Raw genomic sequence first — 27,959 nt, forward strand, 5'->3', positions numbered from 1 at the left:
GTCAGTGAGTCTTTTGTTTTCCCAGAGCAAACTAATTACGGCGGCTTCCTTCCTGCCTGCGTCTGTTGTCTTCTGATAGCATGTTCTCATCTCACCGCTCGTAAACATCCGTCACCTCACAACACGTTGCAGCACTGCACCCACTCAATTACCATGCACATGTGTGCACTCCCACATGCATGTTTATCTGTGTGCATTAAAGTAAATGCAATCAGATGGAAGTCACTCAGCTGGCCAGGGAGGACCTGTTTATGCATCGTAATCAGTTATTTGTGGTGCACAGGGTGATGCAGACTATTAGGAGCCACACTTGCATGCCATGGATATAATGAGCAAACTGTTTTGAGTGCTAAAATATTCTGCTATTTAAAGATGCTACATGTAGCATTGCAACATCAGGAAATCAAAACCGCTCTAATTTTGAGGTGATAGTATAATTAGGGGACAAGTGATACTGTTGCTGGGAGGTCTGGCAACAGGTACTGGGCCTCCACTCTGCATTTTATAGTACTGGTGTGCCACCCAGTTGTATTTGTTGGGAAACGTACTGTTGTTTTACTAGGAAAAAAACATGTACAGTGCAAAGCCTTCTGTTTCTCTATGAGACTGCTTTGCCAAGAGTGATGTTGATGGAACAACCCCTTTGTGTCATTAGCCATACAGCTGACCTGAGATCAGGGTTACTGCAGCAATGTGCTAGTTGCTGGTATTACCTGTTGAAGGTACCAAGATATTAACTTTTTTTTGATAATAATATTTAAACATCCAACACAACAGCACCTTTACTATTCATTAACATAGACACAGCTAGAATGATGGTAGATTAATCATAATAGTCATTTTTCAAGTAAAAATGCAAAACATTTATTGGGTCACACACATTTTTTAACGGACTTAATGAACTGATTTACTTGGGGTCATTGGGCGTTTCGGGGCTTTTAGCATCATACACCATCTGGAGACCCAGCCAGAATTGCTCAGATCTTGACCTGTGTCTTGGTAGCTAGTGTGGTCCATGGATCACCCCTCTTGATCCACAGCCATCTTGATGCTATCTCAGCAGCTTCATCGATGTTCCTGATGGCTCTCTTGCTGTGCAGTCCTCTGAACCCAGCAACTGTTGAGCGGCTAGCCCGCAAATCCTCGGCCTTGATGGGTTAGCATCAGGTCTTCCATCCATTGCTTCGGCATTCGCCTGAGAGCTCCTCATACTTAGCATTTATCCTCTCAAACACCTTTCCCATCCAGTCCTCCCGAGCACAGTCCCACTCCGAAGTCATCGAAATCCAGCACTTGGGCAGTGATGCCAAAAAGGCGTCCTTCAACGCCAGCATGATATGCAGCCGATTGCCATTATAGTTTAACAGTGGTGGTGTTAGTATCCCGTAAGATTCTAAAGCCAAACCCTGTTCTTTTTTCCTGAACCTAACCACCTCATTTTAACTTTAACAATCAAGCTAAAATCACATATTTGGCATCTTAAAATCCTACAGTTGTTTCATTGTCTTTCACACCTCAAACAAACCGCACCAGAGTCCACTTAGAAGCAGACCACTATTTCAGGTGGCGTCAGTTCAGTTGTTTGGTCCACACCAGGGTTCAATTTGTAGCTCTCACCTCAGCCCAAACGAACCACACTAACTGGGCAAACAGACCTAGGTTCGTTTCAAGTGGACCAAACAGGTTAGGTCTGGAAGCTCCCTACACTTGTCACATTTGGCTCTGGGAATCTGTGACATTTTTCATAATTTTCGAACATTTTAAAGACAAAACATTAATCAAGAAAATAAGCAGCCTTAAAACAACCTCACCAAAACCACCATAAATCCCAATCTCAAGCCGTAACGTATAAAACACTGCAGCTACAAAAGTAAGAGTAAGTCAGTTTCTGGCATCTTTTTCCAAATCACCTCCAGACATCACCCAAATAGTGAAAGACGGCTGGACAGACAAGCTGTGATTGGTCAGCATCCAACGTGTAATCTGCCATGTCTCTCTGCCAAATCGCAGCAAGAAGTTATGACTCTATAATCACCTAATCTGACACAGCGACCATCTGGAATGGCAAAAAAATATTGTGTAGTCCGATCCCGGCATATGCGTTGCATGGCCTGACATGTGCTCAAGGTGCATGCGGAGTCACAGAGCAGGTCGGGATGGCGCCAGGGTCCTAGCGCCCTCCAGTATCCACTGTGTGAATCAAAATGTAAGATGGACTTCTCGCATGATGTTTGACCTTAGTTGTTATTGAATACAAGTGAAATTGCTTTAGGCATGCTTGATGAGGCACTTTGTGTTGTGTTTTTCCTTGACTCTCTCAGACAGAACAAAAACATCATGCAAAAAGAATTACAAAGTGTCAACTCATGTGTGAAAGGACGGCATGATTTAATTGTTTTCTGACTTTTACAGGAAGCATTTTCTCTCAATATGAACTCTGTGCCAAATATGATTTTGTCTGGAGAGGTGCTGACATGTTTCCCACACAGAGAAACAGTCAAAAAGGCAGTGGTTATTTTGGTACTGTTGAGGGCGATTTGGGGCATACTCAGGCATTCAGGAGAAAACACTCAGAGATGTCTCTCTCTCCCTGTTTCTACAAAAATAGATGCAAATCTTACAGTTTTTAAAACGAAACGATGCGTCTAGTTTATGTCCCTCTGCTCTTTTTTTAATGTGATCTACTTAATGGTCAGATACTACAGCTTCCTGCAGCAAATTCTAATGCATAATCTCTCTGTTCCTCCCCTTACAGGTCACCACATCATGTCAAACAACTACCAACTATGAGCTGGTGAGTGTATCATGTGTGTTTGTGCAGTGTGTGCGTGAGTTTGTGCACAAACGAAACTGTCTTTAAAGATCTTGCTGACCTCTGACGTCCCCGACATAATGCAGTGATCCTTCCTGGAATTGTGGCAGAACCACACACAGGCAGCACTGTGAGGTCATTGCTGGAGGTCAAAGGTCAGAGTCTATGACCATAAGAGCTTTCCTCGGAGGAAAATCCTGTCTCTATAATTCAAACAAGACACCGGTCGTGATGATGCTGGCAGTGACAATAATGGTTAAGCAGTCTCTTTGATCTTATAAAAAGGTGAAAATATGACCTTAGGATACAGTTATTCAATCAGAATTTAAATAACACATATTCTCAAATACTTTATAACAGGAAATAATATGAGCACCTGACAAGTCAACCAAAAAGTTCACGGTAAATGTCAAATTTAGAAGACTTAAAAGAATGTTTCTGTGAGGACTTAAAGGTGCCCTGTGGAGTTTTCTTGTAAACAAACAACATTTCTGATTATATTCATTGTTACTCACCAAAATGCTTTTTGTGTACCCTCGAGGTCCGGCATGTTGAATACATTTCCCTCTCTCTTGAAAGTCCCCATCAACTCAAAAATGTTTTTACATTTGAATGCTTGAGCTTTCCTGTGCAGAATGACGCAAAGCAGAGTTTGACTCTAGGTTGGCTTTCACATCAGGGACCAGGGCCCGGATCTGAGTACATTCGACCCAAAGTCCAGATCATTCGATTCGTGTGGACACTGTGTACTGTACCTGGGCACAGTATGCCAATCCACTATAAAAGGTGGTGGCGAGTACAGTTTATGTGTACTCCAACTGTACCAAAACACAGACTACAAAAAGTGTTTAACCAGTTACGAAACTCAATTTGATACTGATGCCTCTATATCAGACAGAATTGGATCGGTGCATAAACTTACTCATTGATACCTGATCCAGCATTTTAGACGGTATCAGAGACATTTCTAATACTGGAATCGGTATTTAAACAACTCTAGGATCTAGCAGTCAGATGTTTAAACACAACTTGAATGAACTGGCGGTCTCACTCCAGAGTCGTCAAAAACCAGCACTTGGTCAATGACTTCGGCATCAGACACCAACGAAAAAGCCGTCCCTTAACATCGGCATGATACACAGCCGTTTGCCGTTTAGTTTAACAGCCCCCAGCGGCGTCAAGGGAGAGCGCAGCGGGACAACAAAGAAAGTTAAAGCGGCGGAAGTCGGAGAAGGACGAGTGGGAAGGGTGGTGGATGGGTCTGCGCAGTCTGCCGCAGACAGATCCAGATTTGCCTTTGCTATTGCATTCAACCTGCAGTCGGAAGTCCGCACCCAACAGCTCTTGCAGCTCTTCCTCTGGCCAGGAGCAGAGCCATGTCTTCCTGCTCCACTGATTCCCGCTGATGACAGTCCCCAGGGCAGCAGTGTCCCTATGCAGCGCCCTTGCCTGCACTGTACAGTAGCATGGCAAAAATGTCACATAGATGATGATGTAAGTGTACTCGAGTACAGAAGAATATTGCCAATGTGAAGGCTGAACGGCGGTGATCGTACTTGGGCACAGTACCAATCAATCCTCTTATTCACTGACTTTGTACGCACATTGTTGCACTACTTTTTGGGTGTTATTGCTACCTGTAGATCAGAGGAAAAGTATAAAACCATTGGCAGGAATGTGAATCAGACTAATGCTGGGACTCAGTCATAAAAAGTTTGCCCCACAGGGTACCTTTAATACATACATTTCTTTTATTTTCTGAGGTGTCATTTCTGGTTTTCCTCTCCATAGTTTGTTTTTTGTTGTTTGTTTGTTTGTATTTTGGGACATTTTTTCTTTATTTGAGAGAAGATGGTCAAGAGTGTCATAGGCTAACGGTGACATGCAGTAAAGTTCCCTATCTGAATTTTGAGCACACTGCAGTTAAGTAGAACACATCTCACACACTTTGGCCAATAGGATAGACTCCCCATGCTGGTATTTTCAAACATCTAAATTTGCAATTTTTCAAGTGTGAATTTAAATTTAGTTCACAAAAAACATAACTAGACAATCAACTAACAGTATACAGTTGGGACACAGCAACCAAAGAAGTATCTTAAGTGGCTGATTTGGTGTGATATCCAGGATGCTATTTAAATGCCACACAGAGTAGAAGAGGACAGACACTTAGCTGCAGTCAAAGTGATTATTCTCCTTTCCTCTAGGGGCTGCTCTTTACAAGACAAAATGTGATTTACGCACTGCAACACTGAGGCTTGAGTCATTTTCACTTTAATGAGCTTGAAATGGGAGTTTTCAATCACTTCCACAAAGAATGCACGCTCAGCAAATGGTGGGACATGATTAGAAAACCAGCAGGCATAGCCATTTGATCATTCTCCTGATTTCTAGTCAATTTAGCCGAATAAAAAGAGGCGCAGTACGTCCTGTTTTATATTTTCAGGATTAACCACCGATGATATGACCAAATTAGGAACATTCCAAGCAACGGTAACTACTTTTCACTTATTTACTTTGGACGCCGGCCGGTTTAAATGACTGCAGCGGCTTGTTAAACAGACCCTGGTTTTGTTTATAGAGCTCACATCAGGCTGAGACGCTGTACTTAACTCAGTTAAGAGATTTTCCTTAACACATGGATCACTGTCAAGCTCTGTGTGTGTACGTGTGTGTGTGTATGTGTGTGTGTTACATACTTTTTTCCACTTCTCACATACTGTCTCTGTTTCTCATCTCTGCATCTTCCTACCACTTTTTGACCAGATTATTCTTTAAATTTTCTTACCTTTACAAATAGATAATCTGGCAGATCCTACTATGACATACAGCAGTTGCCACTTTGCACATTTCTTTTTTTAACCAGCACCAAAACTAAAAGCCATTTTGACCATTTCCCCTATTGCTGTGTATTGGTGTGGAGGAGGATGTGGTTCAATATATTATGATATATATCGCGATATACCCCGAAAATTGGCATAGGTTTTGAGAACCATAATGGTCCTGACTGTTCGGTTAAGTTGAGCCAGTCCAGGAAAAGACCTCCCTTCATCCTACACTCACCCTGAAGTATGTATGTCAGGCAAAGTGTGTATAGATCAAAGAGACAGAAACAGTATTTCCTTCAAGGTTAATAGAATGACTGTGTGTCTGGTGTATCACAGACAGCCAGACGTGGAGAGATCGGTCTATAAAACATCGTCTCTCCACCTCCTCCTCCTCCTCCTCTCTCTCTTTCTCTTATCCTTTCTCTCACCGTGTTGTTTCTTCCTCGGTGTGAAAGAAACAATGACTAACCCACTGACTCTGTCTCGCTTCTCTCTCCAGCCTCCCACTCCTCAGCTGCCATTAAAGCATGTAGATACACCGGTGAGTAACACCTCTTCTTTATTAGCAGACATGCTTTAAAAAGCTGTTCATTATCATAACAAATGTTATTGTTATGCAGCAAAGCGCTGGAATAACAATCCTTATGTACAACCTAAAAGGCCAAATGTATGTGGACACCCTTTACACATACATTTGTGTACTTTTGGGTTCTTGCGCAGTGACTCTGGAGTGTGTACTGAAATAATTATACTTTTTCTTTCGACTTTTTCTGTGTTTAAGTACAATCAATTAATGGATGATAAATTAATCATAACTGATTATTATTAAGGCTGTTAAGCTCTGACCCAACATGCAAATCCCACCACCTGTTCCTGCACACTGCAGAAGGTGGCAGCAACATGCAATACAACAGCAAGTCAAATAGAGTTCCCGTTGCTGCTCTATGGGTTGGACTTTTATTCAGACTTTACATGAGTTAAAATGAAACGGACCTGTCTTTTGATTAAATTTACCATTAACTGGAAACTTTTAATGGTAAAGAAGGAGACATTACCATAGGCCCAATTTTTGTCTTTTTTAGTATGGGCAAGGGATCTTAAGTGGGAGATAGCTGGTCAGCAGTAAATGCAGTATGTGAAAGCTGGGAACATGGAGATTAACTTGAGATCTACCTCAGGACTCAAAATTTTCTTCCCATAAATATGTAATAAATATTGTGTTTTGGTTAGGTGCCTGTTTAAACTGTTATATTACAGCAATTTTTGGGTTGATACCATTTGTTACACAGATTTGGTTTCAAATGTAACCATTTTTGACCACTCGAGAATTGATAAAATGAACAAAAATCCCCCAGAATTCCACATTAAGACACCAAAACCTTGAGGAATACCACTGAAAAATGAAAAACTTTTGTAATGTGGAGATTTGGCAATTGGATGGACAGCACTTCTGCAATATACCTATGAAAGCCATACGTCCTCCGAATGCCCGGGTGTCTAGTTTTTGGTTGTAAAGTCTCAAGAGGCTATGATTATCCTAGAGGTCACAATAGGTAATTTTATACAGTGATGGCTGTTTCAAAAAATCATCTATGAAATGGTTATTGTGGGGACTTACATCATCACACATGAATAAAAATGGGCTCATTGAATCCATGAGAGTTTCAGCGTTCCAGTCAAATCCAATTTATGCAATCCCAACACTGTTTAGGGGCCCCAGTATTTATACTGCATGCAAAAAACTGCATGGGATTAGCTTAAAGTGGGCATGTCTATAAAGAGGAGACTTGTGGGTACCCAAAGGACCCATTTTTATTCCACTGAAAATGGCCATGCCAGTTTTTTCCTCATCAAAAATTAGCCTTACTTTGGAACATACTGCTACCTTTGCATCACAGCCTCTTAAAGACAGTAATGTCAGCCAAAATCACACAGTCCTGTGGTTCTCTTAGGGTTAACATGTATTCAAAAACATAAATACAGTTCTTAATTTTCAGAGGTAATGAACTGAGCCATGAAAAAGTCCATGATTATTCCAGTGGCACAGCCTGAGTCAGAACAACCAGGTGGCCTGAGGTAAATGATTTAACCCCTCTGTGTTCTGTGCCAGTGTAAAGAAATATTTGGTACATACCTTACAAAATGAGAAAAGCTGCCGTGACATCTGTTGCTGCCAGTTCACTGCAAATTGTGCCTGGTCTGTGCCAGAAATGGCTGCCAAGCCCTGGCCCGAGACTAGGCATGCATGTTTAGCTTGACATTGCTAAACCATGAAGGGTGTGGGTACGGGCCGTGGGTTTCCAAGAAGGCAAGATTCCAGAAAAATAAGAGAGGAAAGAACCACTGCTAATGCAAAAAGACAGCAGATCCTTAGGGCCCGCAGTCACAAAGGCAGAAATTTGTTAGCTTGTTTAAAATGTTCTTGGATTATAAGGGGCTCATGTCTTTATTTCCCTTTTCACGAAACCAGAAGCAACATTTATTCTAAAGATAAAAGCAGCGCTGATGTCTTGCATCCCTGCTTTTTCTCCTCTGCCTTTTGTGAGTCAGGATAATGAGTCAGCGTTTGCGTCAGACGTCGCCTGAATGTTTAGATCGGCAGCAGAAGTCGCAGCGGTGATTCAGAGTGAGATTATAAACACAGATTGGTCTGTGTACACCAGACTGTGTGGAGATTTATTCACAGTCTGTGAGTTCACACAGAGGAAGAGAGAAGAAGATGTACAGAGCGGGCGAATGAGAGTTTGACAAGCAGGGTCTGGATGATATCTGAATAACATCTTTAATTAGATGTAGATGTTTCTATGCATGTATGTTCACTGCAGGATTTGGTTGCAATTAGCAGCTGTGAATCCATGCTAACAACAGCTACTGTCAACCACAACAAAACAAACTACAAACCTTCCTGGGCTGCCCCTCAAGCTGACAATGAGTCAGCAGTTATACTCAAAATATAGAATATTGTGGCGTCTTCCTTTCCAGGGGAGCCCCAACTAACTTAAGAATTCCAGTATGGTATTTCAATGGACTAGGAAGGGTCAATCAATATTTGTGAACATGAGCTACTCTCTCTCAAAGCTAGAAACCAGAGAGTCTCAAACTTGTGATGTCACAGAGTATAAAGTCTGGAGCTGCTCTACAAATGGACAAAAAAATGTACTTTCACTAGGGACTTTCCCCTGGAGTCACATGTTCGGATCCGTGTTAACTTTGAGTAAACTCGGAGTCATTTTAAGGTACATCCTGTTACCTCTCTCTGTGACAGCCTACAAGCTCCGAACCGTAGTTGGGAACACACTGGCTTATTTACATTAATTCAGCTTGGCTCATTATTAGCTGGTAACTAGCTTCTAGCAGTTCGGACCACTTTGCAGAAGGAAGGCGTTCGGGGGGCAATTCACTAACAATGGTTTTATTGCAGTCTTCACCACATAACAACAAACTTGGCCTTCTCATGAGGTTTAACAGTAGCCCTGAGCTCATCTAGACACTTAATTCTGCTGACTATATCACTCTTTGCCACCTGCCGTCTTTACCATGACACCCACGGGAGAGCTGCTTCCCTCCATACACGCACCATGAAGTATATGTCACACCCCTACAGGTTACCCACAAGGCCACTGCCCTTAAATGGGAAAAAGGGTGAGCTAACCTAAGTGACTTTACTTGCCTAACCCTAAAAACATCCAACTATGTTTCTGTTCCTAAACCTAACCACAGTAATTTTTATCGCCTAAATCTAACCTCTGTAACTTTACGTTAATTACATAACTGTACTTTAGAACATAATGTCATGCATGGGGGATAAAATACGGACTATTCTATGTGAACGTCTTGGTCTAGAAGAACCGCATAACGGGCTTAACGGGAAGTTCGTCCAGCAAAGTATCTAGTGCGACTGCTCTATGGGCCCAACATTGCGGAAGATCCGGGGAATTTTATACCTAGGAAATCAAACTTTTTTGGCTTCAGGTGCCACTGGGCAGCTTTCATTCAGAGTGAATGGGGCTCTGCCTCCAATGCTGTTCCTAGTTCTCATTATACATCCATGATTTAGCCCGAATTACTTTGTTTACAATAACTTCCTGGTAGAAACCCTCCATATTACATGTATAAAATGAAACAGTGCTGAGCATTGTGCTTAGTTTTTAGTCACCTAAACAAAGGTTCCCCCCTAGAAAATCAATATCAGTTTAATTGTACACTATCTTTAGAATATTGTCACTGCTTTACTTTGCCGTCAGACAGCCCTTCCTGACAGGGAAATGAAGCTGTCATCTCAAAGCCACCAGACTCTATTGACAGAAACAGGAGTTGCTGGTCGACTGTTGCCTTTATTAGTTAGTGTATAAGGTAAAGCAGTGAAAATATTAAAAATCCAGTTCACACTTCAACTGATATTGACCTATTGACCGCAATTGAAGTCAGTTGTCAGTGTCTACCAGGAAGTGACTGTTTTTGTTAGCACAGTGTTATGGGGATTCAGTCTATAATCAGAACATTCTGCTTTCAGTGTCATCTATAACATCTTTTCAATACATTGTCTATGGAGCAGCGCAAGACTTTGTACTTGATGACATCACAAATTTGAGCTTTAGCGCTCTAGTTTTTGGATTTGGGAGAGAGTTGTTCATATTCGCCTCTATGTTCAGACTTTTTTAGACCATAGGAATAACATGGATTTTGGAAGGGGGCATAGTTGCCCATTCACATCAATACCACATTACATTTGATTCATTATTTACCACTAACAGAAAGCAAGTGCTGTTATTTCTGGCGCAATACGAGGTGTAAGATTGTTTTCATCCCGTTTAGTAAAATGCACAAACAGCAAAACAATGGATTAAGGGTTGAAACAAGTAGCAACATCCTCTTTTGCAACAGGGTTTATGGGAAATGTGGGAGTAATTAAATTGAGAAATGCTAGCACTAAAAATACTGAGACACAGGCTACTAATTGTCTTGACCATGGTCTTGTTTTTTAACTGTAATTATAGAAAGTTGTCACAAACAATTTGACATTGACGTATTGGTGTTTGGCAGTAAATACTAGAGACGTAGCCCCTTTAACCAGACATTTCACTTAAAAATTAGCTGCATCCTTGGGTGAAGTCTTGATCCTGATTTATTATCTATGTTTTCCCTTTTGTTAAAGCATTGTCAAATGAGACCAGCTCACTTTCTTCTCAAGTTAAATAGGAAATCTATACATTCTGGCTGGATTTCAAAGCAAGCCATTCATTTATTTCGACGTCACCCTGGGATGAATGCTCTCTGCCTTGATACTTAATCCAAGAAACATTATCATGGGGTTTTGTTCAAATATGTATGTATGGACAGTACACAGGAATGTTTATTTGGTTAGTCCATATAGGACACATTCGTGGTGGTTTTGAGCCGAAACACCCCATTGTGACCAGAAATGGGTCAGCGTGGGGCCTGTCAGGGTCATCCAAGTACACTGTGGGGACTTCTTAAATCAGTTTGTGGCTCAGGAGTGAATAGAGCATGGGAGGCTTTAAATCAAAAATACTGCTGTAAATTTGTGTGACTGTGCACAAAGCATACAGAGGAGAAAAATGGCTCTTCAAATTTCTCAACACTTGTAATGACAAGCCACTTTACTGCTCCAACCAACAAGGAAATATTGAGATTAAAAAGACATTGTTTTTATTCCATATTCTACGCGTTGGTCGTCACTTGATTCTTAAGGGTAATTAAGGTCACACACATGTGCAGCAGAAAAGCACAAACATACCGTGTATTCATACAGTATACAAACACATGGCTCGGGGATAAAAGGGAGTCAAGAAAGGAGAAGCGGGAGGGAGTTAGAAATAATGAGAGATAATGAGACCGAGGGAGGAGTAGTTCCAGAGAACACAAAGTGGGCGTGAGGGAAAGAGAAAGCAGGAGAAAGCACGGGCAAGACAGTCGAGAGGGAAAGAAGAAAAGGAAGATGCATCAGGATATATATTACATAACCGCTAATGAAGTTTGGCACAACTAGCGCAGCACTTAGCATATTTTCTATAATGAGGAACTCAAGCTTCTTTGTAGCGCTTCAGCACCAAGTGTGATGTGACAAGCTGGATAGTTTTTATTTTATTATCTGAAAAGTCAAATTTAGAGAAGTGGTTCCAGTACCTATAGAGATGCCTCTGGGCAGATCCATTCGAAGGCATTTTGCCCACCTGCGTTCATCCTGGAGGTGGAGCACTGGGTACCTCAGCAAGGTAGGCCTCTCCCACACAGGAAGTCCAACATGCTCCAAAATGGGTTTTTTTAAAGGTTGAATTTTTTGTGTATGTGTGATATGTCTTTTTTTTAGTTGTCAAAAGTAGTTCTTTTGGAGCTTTCCATCATATCATAGGTCTTCAGCAAATTGATTTGTGATTTTTTTAATTTATAAATCATTACATGATTATGAGACAAACGGCCCCTGGACACAGACATGCAGAAGGCCCCACCACCTGTCTTACATTGGAGCGAGACACACATACTGTAGAATTGTTAAGCCTCATTCTGCTGATATTTTGCATCTGTTTATTTTCGTTACGCATCTTATGTCTCTCTGTAGTCATATTGCATCTGTTTGTAGTCGTTATGAGTTGCTTTGCATCTGTTTGTAGACATTTCTTGTCTCTTTGTAGTCATTTCTTGTCTCTTTGTAGTCATTTTGTGACTGTTTGTAGTCATTTAGTGTCTCTTTGTAGTCATTTTGTGACTGTTTGTAGTCATTTTGTGTCTCTTTGTAGTCATTTTGTGACTTGTGGTAGTCATTTCATGTCCCTTTGTAGTCTTTTTGTGTCTCTTTGTAGTTGTTTACATCTCTTTGTAGTCATTTTGCATCTCTAGTTGTTTTGCATCTCTTTGCAGTTGTTTTGTGTGTCTTTGTAGTCACTTTGAGTGTCTTTGAAGTCATTATGAATCTTATTGTTGTCATTTTGCATCTCTTTGTTGTAATTTTGTACCTCTTTGTAGTCTCTTTGTAGTCATTTTGGGTCTTTTTTTTAGCCATTTTGAGTCTCTTTGTAGTTGTTTACATCTTTTTTAGACATTTTGCATCTCTTTGTAGTCATTTTGCATCTCTAGTTGTTTTGCATGTCTTTGTAGTTGTTTTGTGTTTCTTTGTAGTCTTTTTGTGTCTTTGTAGTTGTTTACATGTCTTTTTAGACATTTTGCATGTCTAGTTGTTTTGCATCTCTTTGCAGTTGTTTTGCATTTCTTTGTAGTCACTTTGAGTCTCTTTGTAGTTGTTTACAGCTCTTTATAGACATTTTTGTATCTCTTTGTAGTTGTTCTGTGTCTCTTTGTAGTCATTTCATGTTCCTTTGTAGTCGTTTTGTGTCCCTTTGTAGTTGTTTACATCTCTTTGTTGTCATTTTGCATCTCTAGTTGTTTTGCATCTCTTTGTAGTTGTTTTGTGTTTCCTTGTAGTGACCTTGAGTCTCTTTGAAGTCATTATCAGTCTTTTTGTAGTCATTTTGTATCTCTTTGTAGTCGTTTTGTGTCTCTTTGTAGTCATTTTGGGTCTTTTTGTAGCCATTTTGAGTCTTTGTAGTTGTTTACATCTCTTTTTAGACATTTTGCATCTCTTTGTAGTTGTTTTGTGTCTCTTTGTAGTCTTTGTGTCTTTCTGTTGTTGTTATGAGTCTTTTGGTAGTTATTTTGCATTGGTTTCTAGCCATTTTGTGTGACTTCGTGGTTGTTTTGAGTTTGTTTAGTTTTTACATGGCATTTTGCATCAGTTTGTACTCATTTTGTAACTCTTTGTAATCATTTTCTAATCTCCTTTTAGTTGCTTTGCATCTTTTGGTAGTCATTTTGTGTCCCTTTGTGGTTATTTAGCCTCTTTTCGTAGTCGCTGAATCTCTTTGTGTCTCTTTGCAACCATTTTGCATCTCCTTGTAGTCATTTTGTCATTATCTGTAGTCATTGCAAGAGTGGCATTTTGCAGGTGAAGGAAAGGGGGTGAGGCCCCTGGGTCTGTGCCTGGTAGGCCCGTTCAGTAATCCATCCATGATTAAATATATTCTAAAATGTACAGCAAATGTAAATCTTAACTGTATTGCTGCATTGTTCTATAATTTTATTATTTTAACAATATCATTTCTAAATACTCAGCCGTAGATAAATACACATTTGTTGTAGGACTGATTGATTCAAAATACACCACAATGCCCACAATAATGCCCAGGTCCATGAAAATCAAAGAACATGCCACTTTGTGCAACAGCATGTCTCACTGATGTCTTTTAAATATTTTTGGACAACAACAGAGCACTAAAGGAACAAACTATACAGTAGCTACTCAAGAAATATGAAGAAGGATGCATTTATTGAAGGTTTTAGTCTTTTCATGTGTGTTTGACAGAGAACCAGCCTTGAACTGTGTGAAAACTCCATTTAAATGCACAGATAGGAAAAACCACTTTACATGCTGCATTGATTTTCACGAGGCGTTCGTGCACCCATGTTGCTACAAGACAACAGATTGTTCCTGTGATGTGAAATGTAGCGGCGTAACACTCCCGAAGCCCCATGCGAACAGGCTGTTTCATTTTGCAAACACCAGCGTCCACGGTCCGCCTAGCATCTGGTTCCTGTCAAATCACGGAGAATTATGCTCCCCGTTTTGGCTCTTGGGGGTGGGATTAGCTTCATCTGTGAGAGGCTGCCCGGCAGCAATATGGAGAGCTTTGGGGTGTGTGTTTAACCTTACACCATGATTAGAGACCCTTCTTGCCAGTATGTCTGTTTAACCACTTGACCAGTAAAGCTGAACGCTCACTCTTCCTGACGTTGTGGGAAAAACATATAGAGAAGATAAATTCAGCTGTCACTTTATCTTTTTAGATGGCTTCATCTTCTTGATGGCAGCTGCCTCATACAGACAAGCTCTCCTCTGGGCCGACAAACAGTGAGAGGAAGAGCCAACTCTAGCATCTATTATGCAGCGATTCCTCGACAGTCCAGCATATTTAGTAACATGTTCCCTCTGCAGTCCTGTCACAGTGAAACAGACTGACTTCCACTCTCTCCTCAGTAAATAACCAGACACAGGACAGGATAATTAAAGTGTGTGCTGAAATCCTGACAAGACCTGAGTCAGGATGGTTTTCTCCTGGAACACACTGATGGATTGTGATTTTTTTCTTCTTTTCCCCTTCTCCTCACCCTTCTTCTTTTTTTCTTTCTCTCCTTACTCCTTCTTCCTTTTTTTACTGTGCTTCCTCTCTTTTTTTATTCTTCTTCTGTTGCTTCTATTGAGCTTCAGCCTCTCATCTTTCTTGTTCTTCTTCTTTCCATCTTCCATTTCTCCTCTTCTTCTTTATTGTGATCATCCTTCCTTTATTTCTTCATTTCTTCCACGCTTTCTTCTTATTTTCTTCTTCTGTTCTTAACTGAACATCTCCTTACATCTTATTTCCTTCCTCCATGCTCGTTTTCTTTTTCTTCTTTCTCATCATCCCATTCAGCATTTTAAATCATATTTTTATGTTCTTTTGTTAAGATTCTTCTCCTGGTTCTTCTCCTTTTCTTCATCCTCTCTCCTTCTCTTTCTTCATCATACCTGCCATCCCTTTTTCCTCTGCTTTCTTCTTTTTATATTTTTCTTCTGTTGCCTCTACTTTCCTTTCATCTATCATCTTTCGTCATCTTTTCCAACTCCCATTTCTCTACTTCTTTATTGTGGTCTTCTCTTCATCATTTTCTTTTCTTCCTTTATTTTTTGTTTTCGTGCGTCATCTCTTCTTCTCTTTCTTCTTATTATTTTCTTTTCCTCTGTTCTTTACTGAACTTCTCCTCTTAGTTGTTTTTCTGTTGCATCCTCTCTGTTTGTTTTCCCTTCCTCCTTTTCTTTTTCCACATCATCCCTTCTTCTACTAATTTTTCTTCTTTTATGCATTTCCCCTAATTCATCCTCTGTTATCCTTCACAACATCATCTTCCTCTGCGTCTTCTCCTCTCCTTCTCCCTTCTTTTCTTTCCTCAACATTGCCACATCCCTTCTTTCCCTAATTCTTTTTTCCTTTTCCCTTCTCTTTTTCACTTCCTTGGCTTTGTCTTTCTTCAAATGTCTTTTCTTTTTTTTAAAAAGTATTTTCAAGGGATGTGTACCAGAGTGGTGCATGTGGCATTTGACCAACTTTACAAGACAGCCCCTCTGGTTCTCTCCCCTCATTTTGTTTTTCTTTGCTTTATCCTCATTCTTATTCTTTTCTTACTTCCTCCTTTTCCTCTGCTGCTTATCCTTATGCGAGAGCCCAGTTGTAATACAAGGAATTATTATCTTTCTTCGTCTCCCTCCAAATGAAACCCCTTTTTTTTTTTTTTGAAGGGGCTAAAGGTGCTCGAAAACTTGTGAAACTCGAAGCTGGTTTCACCTACGTGTACGGAACTTGGTAGGCACATGTATCACCCCAAGACTTGCAAAAAAGTCTTCATACCCAACAGGTAGTTAGCCATTTTGAATTAAATGTGTAATTTTTGTGCATTTTTGGCCGCTCCCAGGGGTCGTATGAACTCCTCCAAGAGATTTTATCCAATGACTTCGAATTTATCTGTACCATCTAAAGACCTTGGACATCAAAAGTTACATGTGCAAGTTTTCATTGCTGCTTGCAACTTTAATGTCAGATTGTAATTAAAGAAACATCTTCATCATGATCAGAGTTTGCTTATGAGTCCTTTTCTCTCTCCCCCACCCTGTGTACATGTGTATGCTGTGTGTTTTTGTATGTGTGTGTGCTCTCCAGGGATCTACGAGGTCCTGCAAGAGTGTGGAGATAAGGCGAAAACAGTCACGGTAAGACACAGCATTGTTATGCGATTGTGTTATACTGTATGCAGATGTATGCACTTATATCATTAGAAAACTAGCAGGAGGAATGGTGAAGGTGTCTGGAATAAATTAAAGATAGATTAGCATTATCGGTTTAACCAAAAGGTATTTAAGCATCTTTTTTTGTTCAGTGTTAAAAGCTCCTTTGACTCCACAACATAATCTTTAACAGGTTTTCTCCAGAGATGCAAAAAGTATGACTCGGAGGATTCCAAAGCGATTGTTTGGACAAGAAGGGAAATAAATTCTGCAACTTTTGTGAAGTAGTAAATCCACTGTGATCCCAAACTCGACTCTATTTTATAATGCACATCAAAAAAGGATTGTTTGTGTTGATATTTCACCTTTTTTCCTAGGAATGTAAATTATCCTTCCACCTCTCTGTTGTCTGTTATTCTTCAGGCATTGACTGTTCCTCATGCGGGGCTTTACTGTATGCTCACTGGCCAATAAACCCGATCGCTGTTTGGCCAGTGGAGTAGATTGCATAATAACAGCAGAGGTCATGTCAACAGTCAGTGAAGGATTGTAAATCTTTTCCTTTCCAAAAAATATAAGAGTGAGCTGTGGGAGTTTACATTTGATCAAGTGGATGTTTGCGATGAACTCCGTCGTTAGTCCCCGGGAGAAATTGGAGAGTTCTGGAAATGTTCTCACAGCAGCTGTAAAGGAGAGATTTACAACAGTCCTTGTAAAGATGATAATCACTGGAAACTGGAATGCAGTTATGAGTGGACCAACCTGGCACTCCTGACTCTGAGTTAATGGTGGGGTGTGTTTGGAGGGTAAAAAGGTCGTAGCCATCACAAACACCTCTCACTCCCTCTGCCTCTCCAGGAGTCAGAGTGTAGTTCAGGCCATGGAGGAGAACTATGAGGTGGACCTGGTCTACATCACAGAGAGGATCATCTCTGTCTGCTTCCCCGCCAGCGCTGAGGAACGCAGCTACACCACCAACCTCAAGGAGGTGGCGACGATGCTGCGGTCCAAACATGGCGAGCACTATCTGGTGAGAAACACCCCTTGAGTAAACCATATGACTCCTATAACTTTATTTTGTCAAATTATGTGCGTGAAGTGCCCAATTTTTATGTAACTTGGTGGAAGGGTGTAGCATGGGTCAAGGAAGAAGACATTTAATTTTGGAGCTGATCCAAGTCACAGGGCAGATACACCAATCATTTTTCACTTGCGTTAACATTGCCCGATAGGTCAGTAGGCGGAGGTCTGCACTTTCCAAGTGCCCTTTCTAGTCAATTTAAAAATGGACCACATGCCCATTAATGCTTCAATGTTAATATTTCTTGTCTGTCTGATTTCAGATTCTCAACCTCAGCGATTGGAGAACTGACTTATCAAAATTAAACCCCAAGGTAAAACAGCTCAGAAGCTGCATCATCTTTGTTATTTGAACATGCAAATCTATCAAGTGACCTTGTGTTTGAGAGGAAACAAACCAAAAAGAATCCCGTCTTCTGTTCCTGATAATCCCCCTTCAGGTTCTGGAGTTTGGCTGGCCAGACCACCATGCACCTGCACTGGACAAGATCTGCAGCATGTGCAAGGCTATCGACACGTGGCTCAATGGAGACGCGCGCAATGTAGTGGTTCTGCACAACAAGGTAAAGCAGAGATAACCTGGATGCCTTTTTTCCCCCCTATAGAGTGGTGAAGGCATGACTTGCCCTACTCTCCTTATGATTGACTCGTACTTGTTGCCTTTGTTGATTGGGTTGTGTCGGTTTAGACAAGGGAAGTGAAAATGCTTTTGGTTTTGGTAAGAAAGTGGGGTAAACCAATCACACTTTATACTTCATTCTGCTTAACTTAACCCTGCTGTCCTTGTCCGTGGACACTTTTTTGTGCTATCTATCAGTAGCAAAAGCTCAATACATTAATCTGTGTAAAAATGAGATGGCAGCCATCTCTGCCAAGTCCGTCCACAATCGATCCCGGCACAAAACTGGACAAGGAACAAAACCTGATCACATTTTATGGTTAAAACTTGTTTATTTGTTCTTAATGACATTTGTAGTTTGATATCGCATACAGCTCTTACAAATGTTAGCCATAGTAACAAGCTAAGACGCTGTTAATATGGAAGTATTAATTTAAGGACATTTGAACTAACAAATTACAAGGCTTTTATATGTAGATAGATGTGTTGTGTTGTTTTGCTTTTGCACAGCCATGTTCAGGCATTGAAATTACTGTTTTGAATAGTTTTAGACTTGAACAGTGACCTCTAACCCATGGAGTTACAAAACAATGAACAAATGTTGCATTGTTTGCAATTTTGTTTTTGAAAAACAATGTTCAGGAATTGAAATAAACAGTTTTATACTTTTTTTACGCACACATTGTGACACTTAAAACTAAACCCAGTGTCCCCATTTTTTTTTTTTTAATGCTTATTGTTCAAAGATAATGCTTAGTTTTTCATACTTATCAGGTCCAACTAATCCCAAACAGCTTGGATAAATTAAACATGCATACCAACAAAAAAGCTCAGGTCTCAGGATAGGGAAAAATGTGACAGGTAAACAACTGCTCAGAATGTAAAACAAAAGTATCTGTTATTGTCAAGGGATTATTGGGCAACACCCACCTTCTCATGCATAGTTAAAAATGAAGCCTTGTGTTAGTTCATGCAAGACATGGAAGTCATACGTCACAGCTGACAGCCAGCTGACTGGATCATTGCTCGAATCAGTCACACACCAATCACAGTCCATTCTCACAACAAGGCAGTCCATTTCAATATGGTCTCCCTGCTACACCAATGCTGCCACAGTAGTCTAAAAATGTGTAACTATTCCTTTAAATGTGAAAAATATGTCTGCAATGAAATATGCATATGTGGTTTCTAACCTTCTAAAATCAACATAAATCTTGTAGTTATTTAATTCTTATAGTTATACAATCCATTCGGTCTTGTTCAAACATACACTGCTATATAATATTTGCACATGCCGTCCAGATGAAGCAGAAAAAGCAGAAAAGAAAACATTTTTCCAGCCCCACTGCTTTACTCTGGAATAGATGCTTTTTAGAGTCGGGCCGGTCACTTTAAACAAGCAGAGTGATCAAACATTATTTCATGTTGTTATGCTTCCAGCTTTGGGGTTTTCGAATTTAATTCAGCAGCTTGCTAACCACTACGTTACATGTGAGGATGTGTTTGTTCCTCTGTTTTGATTAATACAACTGATTTTTTTATCCCTTTGAAATGTTCAAAGAAATGAGTCTTGTTGTCTTTGTTTCTGTGTTGCAGGGGAACCGAGGTCGAACAGGGGTGGTGGTGGCTGCGTACATGCACTACAGCAACATATCCGCAAGGTATTAAACATGCCATGGTTAGCAGATACATCCAACAACTTCCTAAAATTCAGTATTGCATTGTTATTGGCTGAGATTGATCAGCAGAGGTGAAGAATTTAGTTAGATTTAGATTTAAGTAGTTCAGTCCTTTGAATTTCCTCCTCACAAGGTTTTATAAGGACGGGAGCACCAGTCAATCACAGTTAGGCCTCTAGGTCTGGGACTGGAGCAGCCTTGAAAATTAAACACCAATGTGATTATTATGGCAAAACATTCAGCCGTATTTTTCTGTGAGAAGAAGCACTCCAGAAAATGTCATCATTCTTTAATGCAACCAGATGTTAATAGGTGGGATGGAGCCGGGAGGATTTAAAGCTGCCTTGTAAATGATGAAACTCAGGGGATATTTCTAAATCTCAAACTTGTGAAAAATATGCAGGTCTTCCCAAAGATAAAAAAGCACTTTAGAGATGTGTCAGTTTCCGGTGTTGCCTGTCCGGTCCACTGTATGAGCTTAAACCAGTTTGAAACCAGCATTTGTCATTATAACAAGTTCTGGCAAATTAGAAAGTAGTTTATATCAGCAACCTGTGCTGATGGCGTCATGGCGCTAAATCCAACTTGCAGATGTCCACGTTGTGTTTGTTTACCAGAAAGTTCAAGTGTTTTTTGGGTAACGAGATGTGACATGGCAGAGTTAATCCCTCAAAAAGGCTAAAACTGCACTAGATTGGCAAGACTTTGGAGTTTAAGCAGACAATAGATCTTGCCTTGCTTGACGCAGCGCACCATTTTGATTCTATATATTCTTGTCGCTTGTATTGACATTGCCACAATGGATGAAGAACAGCTGCTTCATGAAGTTGTAATGAGGACAGATTTACGCTAGGTTCACATTACATGATATCAGTCCGATTGTCGCCTGACCCAGTGTCGTACGGTGTCAGCTCGGATTGTGAGCGACAATGAGTGTTTACTCAATAATCCATTGTTTAATCTCGTGTAGTGTGCCATAGTAGACAACAACCGACGCCACATCTGGGACAACTCACGACGTCCCGATAGAAAGTCGAGACTGACTGTCCGGGAAAGGGTGTTATTATGTTCTACTCAGGAGCAGCTGTCAAGTGTGACACCTAGTGGTAAACTTTGGTACCAGCCCAACCATAATACATTGTAGTTTGACAAATAATAACCAGATCTGTCTATTTTTGTGTCATGCAGTGCTGACCAGGCGTTGGACAGGTTTGCCATGAGGCGTTTCTACGAGGACAAAGCACTTCCAGTTGGCCAGCCATCACAGATACGGTCAGTTGTTACCTCACTTCCTGTTTGCTGCTTGAAGCTTTATGAGTCTGACCCTTTGCCACAGTGCCTTGTCTGCTGTTTCCGAATGCTTGCAGCTCATGTTACAAACACGCTCATTTGGAGAGGGGAGAAAAGGAACCACAGACTCTAACTTCAGTCCCATGCTTCAAAATGCCTCAAAGTCTAAAGCTGGAGAGGCTTCCTTGTCTACTTACAGTTGCTAAGCTATTATTGGACAATTACTGGGGTTTAGCGAGCGGTCAGTCGCAGAACTGAACAACAAAACTGAGCAGTGTTGTGGCCCGACTCCATCTCCCCCACTCAGTTTTCGAAACATTTCACAGAGGAAATTCTTTCCTCTTTTTCTTCTGTTTATCTCCAGTTTAGTTTTAATTGGGATAATTGTGAGTGAACGTCATGGCACGGAGAGAAGTAATCTATCTTGTCTGTCTGACAGATTCCTCTGGTGTCTCTGGGGAGGCTGCGGGGCTTGGTGGCCATTCATTCCTGTCCTCTTAGCATATCAGAGCATATTTTCCTGCAATTTATCTCCACTTTTAGCATTGAGTGTTTCGAGATAATAGTCTTCTCATGAATAGAGAGCAAAACAGCGGAGTAAAATCCAAACCAGAACGGTTCAAACCAATCAAGAGGGGTTTAAAGGTATTTAAGCAATTTCTTATTTTGAATGTAGCTCCCTCGAGGAGGAGTATCTTCTGAGACATCCTCCTTCAACTCATAAATCTGCTTATATTATTATCCCTCTCTGCATTATTAGACAATTAACTTCTTAAAGGCTTGACCCCTCATTGTCTCTCTTCTTCACCTGCGGGGAGAAGAATCCTGATCTGAGTGCTTCTTGGAAAAGATTAGCAGGACTAAGGTACCGGGGAATAAACGAGGAAACACAGGAAACAGCAGGGGACTTAACACCACTTCATTTCGGCTTGTGAATCAGGCAGCAGGCCATTCTCTAACAGGTCTATAGGCTTTCCCTCTGCCCCGCTGCTATTTCCTGCTTCAGATATAATTATCTCTGCCCCTGGAGTCTGCAAGTATTATGGTCTGGAATGTGTGACATTAACATCAAGAGTAGAAGATGAGCTCAACCTACACGTACTGCTGCTATAAAAGCTTTTAAAAGTTTGGATTAAAGGTGTTGCGTGCAGCATTTTAGTGTCGTGAAGTGATTACCATGTTGGCTGATAATACTAACAGACAGACTGCTGAGAGGACAGGCTGCCTTGTGTGTGCCAATAGGTCAGATTCAGATGGAAATGGGCTGAATTGATTAATGGCACAAAACTGGATGAAAACCTTAAAAGAAATTTGAGAAATTTAAAATAATCCTTTTAATATGCAATATCAAGTTTCCTTGCTGTTTTCATACCACACAAAAGTTATAATAGTGTCAACTTTTGGTATGATTGCTAGACAATGTCACACTCCAGACATTCCTGGGATACGTGTCTGAATGATTGCCATCAAAATATTGAAAGAAAAGAAGGTAAAAGTTCAATATGATATATTTTTTTGTATAGCACTTATCCAAACAAGGTCACAAAGTGCTTCACAACGTGCATGAAAATAAGACAACAATAACAATACAATATTTAAAACAAATGTTAAGAGCTGAGAAAAATAGTGTGTACAGAGGCAAAAACAGAACAAAAAGAAACAAAAACACAAAAGTTACAAATCAGAAAATACAAATCAGGAATTCCAGAAATTCAGAGGCTTGATCTAGGGATGACTAGTGAGGGTAGGCTTCCAGATCTCAGGTCACGACTCGGAGCATAGGTAGTCAGAAGCTTAACTATATAACTGGGGGCTAAACCATGTTGATCTTTAAAAGTTATTAGAAGAAACTTAAGATCAATTGTGAAATTAACTGGCAACCAATGGAGGGATGCGAGAATTGGGGTGGTATGTCACCTATAATTTGTCCCAGTTAAAATACGAGCTGCAGCATTCTGTACTAGCTAAAGCCGAGCTACTGAAGATATACTGAGGCACGTAAACAATGCATTACAGTAGTCGAGGCACGAGAATACAGAAGCATGAATAAGCTTGTCTAGGTCAGGAAAAGACACCATTGATTTAATTTTGCTAATATTTCTTAGCAGGAAGTAGCAGGATTTAATGAGATTGTTGACATGTTGTTCAAAGTTCAATTGAGAATCTAAAGTGATGTATAAATTTCTCGCTGTAGATTTTATTAGTTGCCAGAGGACCAATAATTGGTTGTAATTTCCTTGCAAGGAGATCAGGGCCAAATATTATTACTTCTGTCTCGAGTATAGCTCAGACAATATGGGGAGGATGTCAAAATGGGTAATGGAAGGAGAGTGTTTGATGCATTCAGGTAATGTTATTCTGACAGTTTTATTTCTGACAATGAAGATGCAACTTTGGGGTATTGCTTCCATCTGTAATGCTGATCAGAAGCGATCATTTGGAATTGTGTAACACTATTTATTGAGGTTTAAGAGGAGTCATGTAATATATGGAGGGGCAATATTAAGTCGATGTCAGGGGTATAAAGAGACTTTCTATTCAGTAATAATTCAATACTTATAGTACAGGTGCAAAGCAGGGTTAATTTTGTTAGCAAAAAACTGTGACCACATGTGTTCATCAACCACCTTTTTTCCATGACTAAGATGAAACAATAACAAGACAAAACTAACATCATCAGACACTAACTGTGACTATATCAATTTGTAATATTGTTGACAGAAAAATACAAGATGTATGTTAAAAACAACGCCTCTCTCAATCAATAACCACCAACTGCATCACGCTACACAAGCAAGTATTCATCTATTCATGGACGAGGAAGAATATGTGTTTTTGATTTTGGGGTGACATTTCCCTTTAATATAGGACAATTCATTGGCAAAACACAGAACACGTTAATGTTGCATCTCTCTCATGCATACACGTACTGTAACTACAAGCACCTTCCTCCTCTCAGCGCTGCTCTCGTGGCGTCCCTGCTCAGTCTAATTGAATCTTATTGTGGCTAAACCATCTGGCCATTGACAGCAGAGCACGGGGGGGGGGGGGGGGGGGGGGTGACCCCACGGTCTAGGTCACGTTTGGTACCATCATCATTATCATCATTAACAACCAGACCACACTAACTCAACAGACCCCCAACTGGCCTCTGTACACACCTATTCTCCCTGACATTTAGCGGACAAAGGTTGTTTTGTCGTCAGAGTGGAATTCACTTCTGGTTGGGCTGCGGGAGAGGTAAACCACACAGGATGAGGGTTTATTCTGTGTGGATTTGGTGTGTAATCTAGCCTACATGCTATGTAGTAACCATCAGAATGAGTATCAGTTGTCCATGATTTTTAGACTTTCCTTTCCTTGCAGGTATGTGCGGTACTTCAACGGCCTTCTTTCCGGACACATCAAAATTAACAACAAGCCTCTGTTCCTGCATCATGTCATCATGCACGGCATACCCAACTTTGAGTCCAAAGGAGGTAAGCATCTGCCTCTGCCAAAAAGAAGCACAAAGAATTGCTGGTTTTCTTGGAAATGTTTCACTTTCTTTGTTTATTTCCCTTCACAGGCTGCCGTCCTTTCCTGAAGATCTACCAGGCAATGCAACCAGTCTATACATCAGGAATATAGTATGGAAACCTTTATTCCAGTTCAGTGTGATTTGTGTTTGAATCCAGGGCAAAGCTGACCCTATTTGAATCCAATTATTGGATTTTAATGAGAGTTACTACTGTTATCATTACAGCAATGTCCAAGGAGACAGCAACACCAGTATCTGCATCACTATTGAGCCCGGCCTGCTTCTGAAGGGAGACATCTTGGTAGGATTTTATGATAATAGTACTGATACTAAAACTGATAGATACATTGATCAATGCACTGATGTTTTCTTTCTTACTCACCCTAGCTGAAGTGTTACCACAAGAGATACAGAAACTCCACCAGGGATGTGATGTTCAGGGTGCAGTTCCACACCTGCGCCATCCACGACCTGGGGGTGGTGTTCGGGAAGAATGAGTTGGATGAGACCTTCAAAGGTAACGGCTCTCCGGGTGGGTGTGATTTTGCTTTATATATGTTTGTGTTTTTGTAATCATACAGAAAATACAAGTTGCTGATCACAGAACATTACATTAAAGGAATACTTCACCCCCTCAAATGACCATTTGTATATCAGTTACTCACCCCGTGTTACGGTGAATTTGTGGGGTAAACATCGTTTTTCTCGCATACCTCCACAGTGAACGAAGAATTCAAATACAGAGAAAATTCTTTATGAATTGAAGTCATAGGGGTCCACGTTTACCAACGACAAAACTGTATCAAAATATCCATTTACAAACTCTCACACAACTTGTGCAGTATAATCCACGTCTCATGTATCCAGGGGTATGATCAGTACTTCCCAAACAGACAACCTTTATGATGAGGAACTGAATTAAAGCGAAACCTATCAATGCTTTCTTCAAAGCCAGACTCCTTTGACAAAAACAGCAGTTTTACTTTGCTATACACGGGAGCTGCTGATCTACCACTGCCTCCATCAGTAATTTGTTTGTGTTATTGTGTGACTTTGGTGCTTTAAAGGGTTAGTTCAGATTCACCAAAGTCACACAATAACACAAATAAACTAACTGATTGAGGCAGTAGTAGACCAGCAGCTTCCCCAGGTAAAATAACTGTTTTTGTCAATGGAGTCTGGCTTTGAAGAGAGCACTTTTATTAACAAAAACTGTGACTAAATATGTTAGTCAAAAACCTTTTTTTTGCCATGACTAAGACGAGATGATGAGGAGACAGTACCGACATCATAAAATGCTAACTGCCACTATATCAGCATTGGATATTGTTGACGAAAAAGATGAGACTAAAACGTAGTTTAAAAATAAAAACTTTACTAAAATCTCTCCCTCGAACTACACCCGCCAACTGTACCACCATGCAGAAGGAAGTGTGCATCTAGTCATGAAGGAGAGGCTCATGCTCATGACAGTGCCAGATGTAAACATTAATGGCATCGTCCTTAGATGAGCTTTACCATTAGCTAGCTCAGTGGTACTAGTTGAGCTAGCAGTAGATGCACACCTCCTTCTGCACAGTGATACAATATAGTTTGGTGGAAAGAAACATTTCTGCATGCAACTGCTCACAACAAGGTCTGTGGATTATCTTGAGTATTCAGGTCATGATTTCTGGAAGGAGACATTGCTGTTGAGGTTTTCAAATGCATTTTTTTGAGCACCACAAGCCGAGTGCCATGTAGTTCCATTATATTCAAGAGAAGGCGGACATCTCCACAGCCGGTATTTCCAACACTTTTAGTTCAGTTCCCCATCAGAAAGAGCCGTCTGTTTGAGAAGCACCGAGCATACAGATGGGATTTGGATTGTGTGTGGACCCCTGTGATTTCAATTCAAGAATTTTTAAGTTTTTTGGATTCTTCGTTTAACATGGAGGCATGCAAGAAAAACATTTTCTTCATGAATTCAGTGTATCACGGGGTGAGTAATTCATATACAAATAATCAATTGGGGAATGAAGTATTACTTGACTAAAGAAGTGCTGCAGTTTAAAAGTAGAAAGGGTCTTCTGATGGTGAAGGCAGCTCAGTTGATGATGCTAAAACTATGGAAAGAGGTGGAAAAGAGGAGCTAATTATGATAAAGCTAAATTAGAGCTCTTTGAAGTCTTTAAAAATTGTAATAAACATTGAAACCGTAGCCTGCAAAAGATCTTTATCTTTATCAACCAGCATCATTATCGATTCTGTTTGTAGTTTTCACCTGTTTTAAGATTAAAAATGAATACAAATAAATGAGCCCTAAATTTGTTAAACTGAAATGAAATGTTGACATGTAATCAGTGATTTTCAGTATGTATTATTCTGTGTATGTCAGTATAATGCTATGCACAGGTTTTAACACATCATATTCACCCACATTTGGGTTTGTGCGCATCTGTGTACATTGTTATACACAGAAAATCACTTTCATACTGTGTGTCCCTGTACAGATGAGAGGTTCCCAGAGTATGGAAAGGTGGAGTTTGTTTTCTCATATGGACCAGAAAAAATCAGAGGTAATTCTTTTTATCCTGACTAAAAGGGGAATATGGTGTAGACTTTTTAGATTTTTATACTATATCTTAGCAACTTACATTATCGCACCTGATGTTCTGGCAGTCATGACCGTTACCCATTATGTCATGTGTTCCTTAGGCCTGGGCCACCTGGAGAACGGGCCGAGTGTTTCTGTGGACTACAACACCCAGGATGCTCTGATTCGCTGGGACTCATATGAGAGCTTCAGCCAGCGCTGTGAGGAGCCTCCCGATGCCGAGCACGGTATGTCCACACACAGACACTTTGGTGGATAGGACATCTGGCATTGCTGCTTCAGTAGTTTGATTTTCTCTTTAAGATACTTCAGATCAGATCTTAATCTCAGAATTCAGTCGCACTAATTCACATACAAGTTTCAAAGCCACAAGAATAATTCAGTGCACATTAATCAAACTCCTAAGTCACCGCCAAAGGTCAACATCTCTGGCTTTGATGCACTCCACTGAAGAGAAGTTTTGTCTTTGTCTTTCTACTCCTCACCCATCTCTTCTCTCAAACCCCACTCCTCTTAGCTGCCCCGGCAGCCCCTCCGCCCTCCGCCCTCCTCCTCTCCCCTGGTCTGTCAATTAGTCCTTTAAATAGCTGCTGCAGAAATAGGGGGGCGTCAGTCGCCCTGCCCAAGGCTGCCCACTTCCCAGGGGGGTTGTAACCTGAGACAACCACCAACCCCAAGTCCCACAAGTGCCCAAACCCACGTCCATC

General features: G+C 40.6%; 1 protein-coding gene across 25 annotated transcripts in view; it reads left to right on the forward strand.

The window, feature by feature from the left end:
• Positions 1–27,959, forward strand: part of tns1a (tensin 1a) — a 114,705-nt gene that overhangs the window by 57,364 nt on the left and 29,382 nt on the right. For 13 of the 25 annotated variants that reach the window (XM_078165668.1, XM_033616165.2, XM_033616161.2 and 10 more), the window contains 14 exons: positions 2,756–2,794; positions 6,140–6,181; positions 16,404–16,453; positions 17,327–17,498; positions 17,812–17,862; positions 17,989–18,111; positions 19,764–19,828; positions 21,035–21,118; positions 24,503–24,615; positions 24,705–24,765; positions 24,882–24,957; positions 25,044–25,188; positions 27,149–27,214; positions 27,354–27,479. In XM_078165668.1, coding sequence (XP_078021794.1) covers positions 2,756–2,794; positions 6,140–6,181; positions 16,404–16,453; positions 17,327–17,498; positions 17,812–17,862; positions 17,989–18,111; positions 19,764–19,828; positions 21,035–21,118; positions 24,503–24,615; positions 24,705–24,765; positions 24,882–24,957; positions 25,044–25,188; positions 27,149–27,214; positions 27,354–27,479 — 1,213 coding nt within the window. Of the gene's footprint in view, positions 1–2,755; positions 2,795–6,139; positions 6,182–11,689; positions 11,877–16,403; positions 16,454–17,326; positions 17,499–17,811; positions 17,863–17,988; positions 18,112–19,763; positions 19,829–21,034; positions 21,119–24,502; positions 24,616–24,704; positions 24,766–24,881; positions 24,958–25,043; positions 25,189–27,148; positions 27,215–27,353; positions 27,480–27,959 lie in introns of those variants that run through there. The other 12 variants (XM_033616159.2, XM_078165673.1, XM_078165675.1 and 9 more) reach the window with 4 other exon arrangements.

This window comes from Epinephelus lanceolatus, chromosome 24 (genome assembly GCF_041903045.1).
Source record: "Epinephelus lanceolatus isolate andai-2023 chromosome 24, ASM4190304v1, whole genome shotgun sequence".
Lineage (NCBI taxonomy): Eukaryota > Metazoa > Chordata > Actinopteri > Perciformes > Serranidae > Epinephelus > Epinephelus lanceolatus.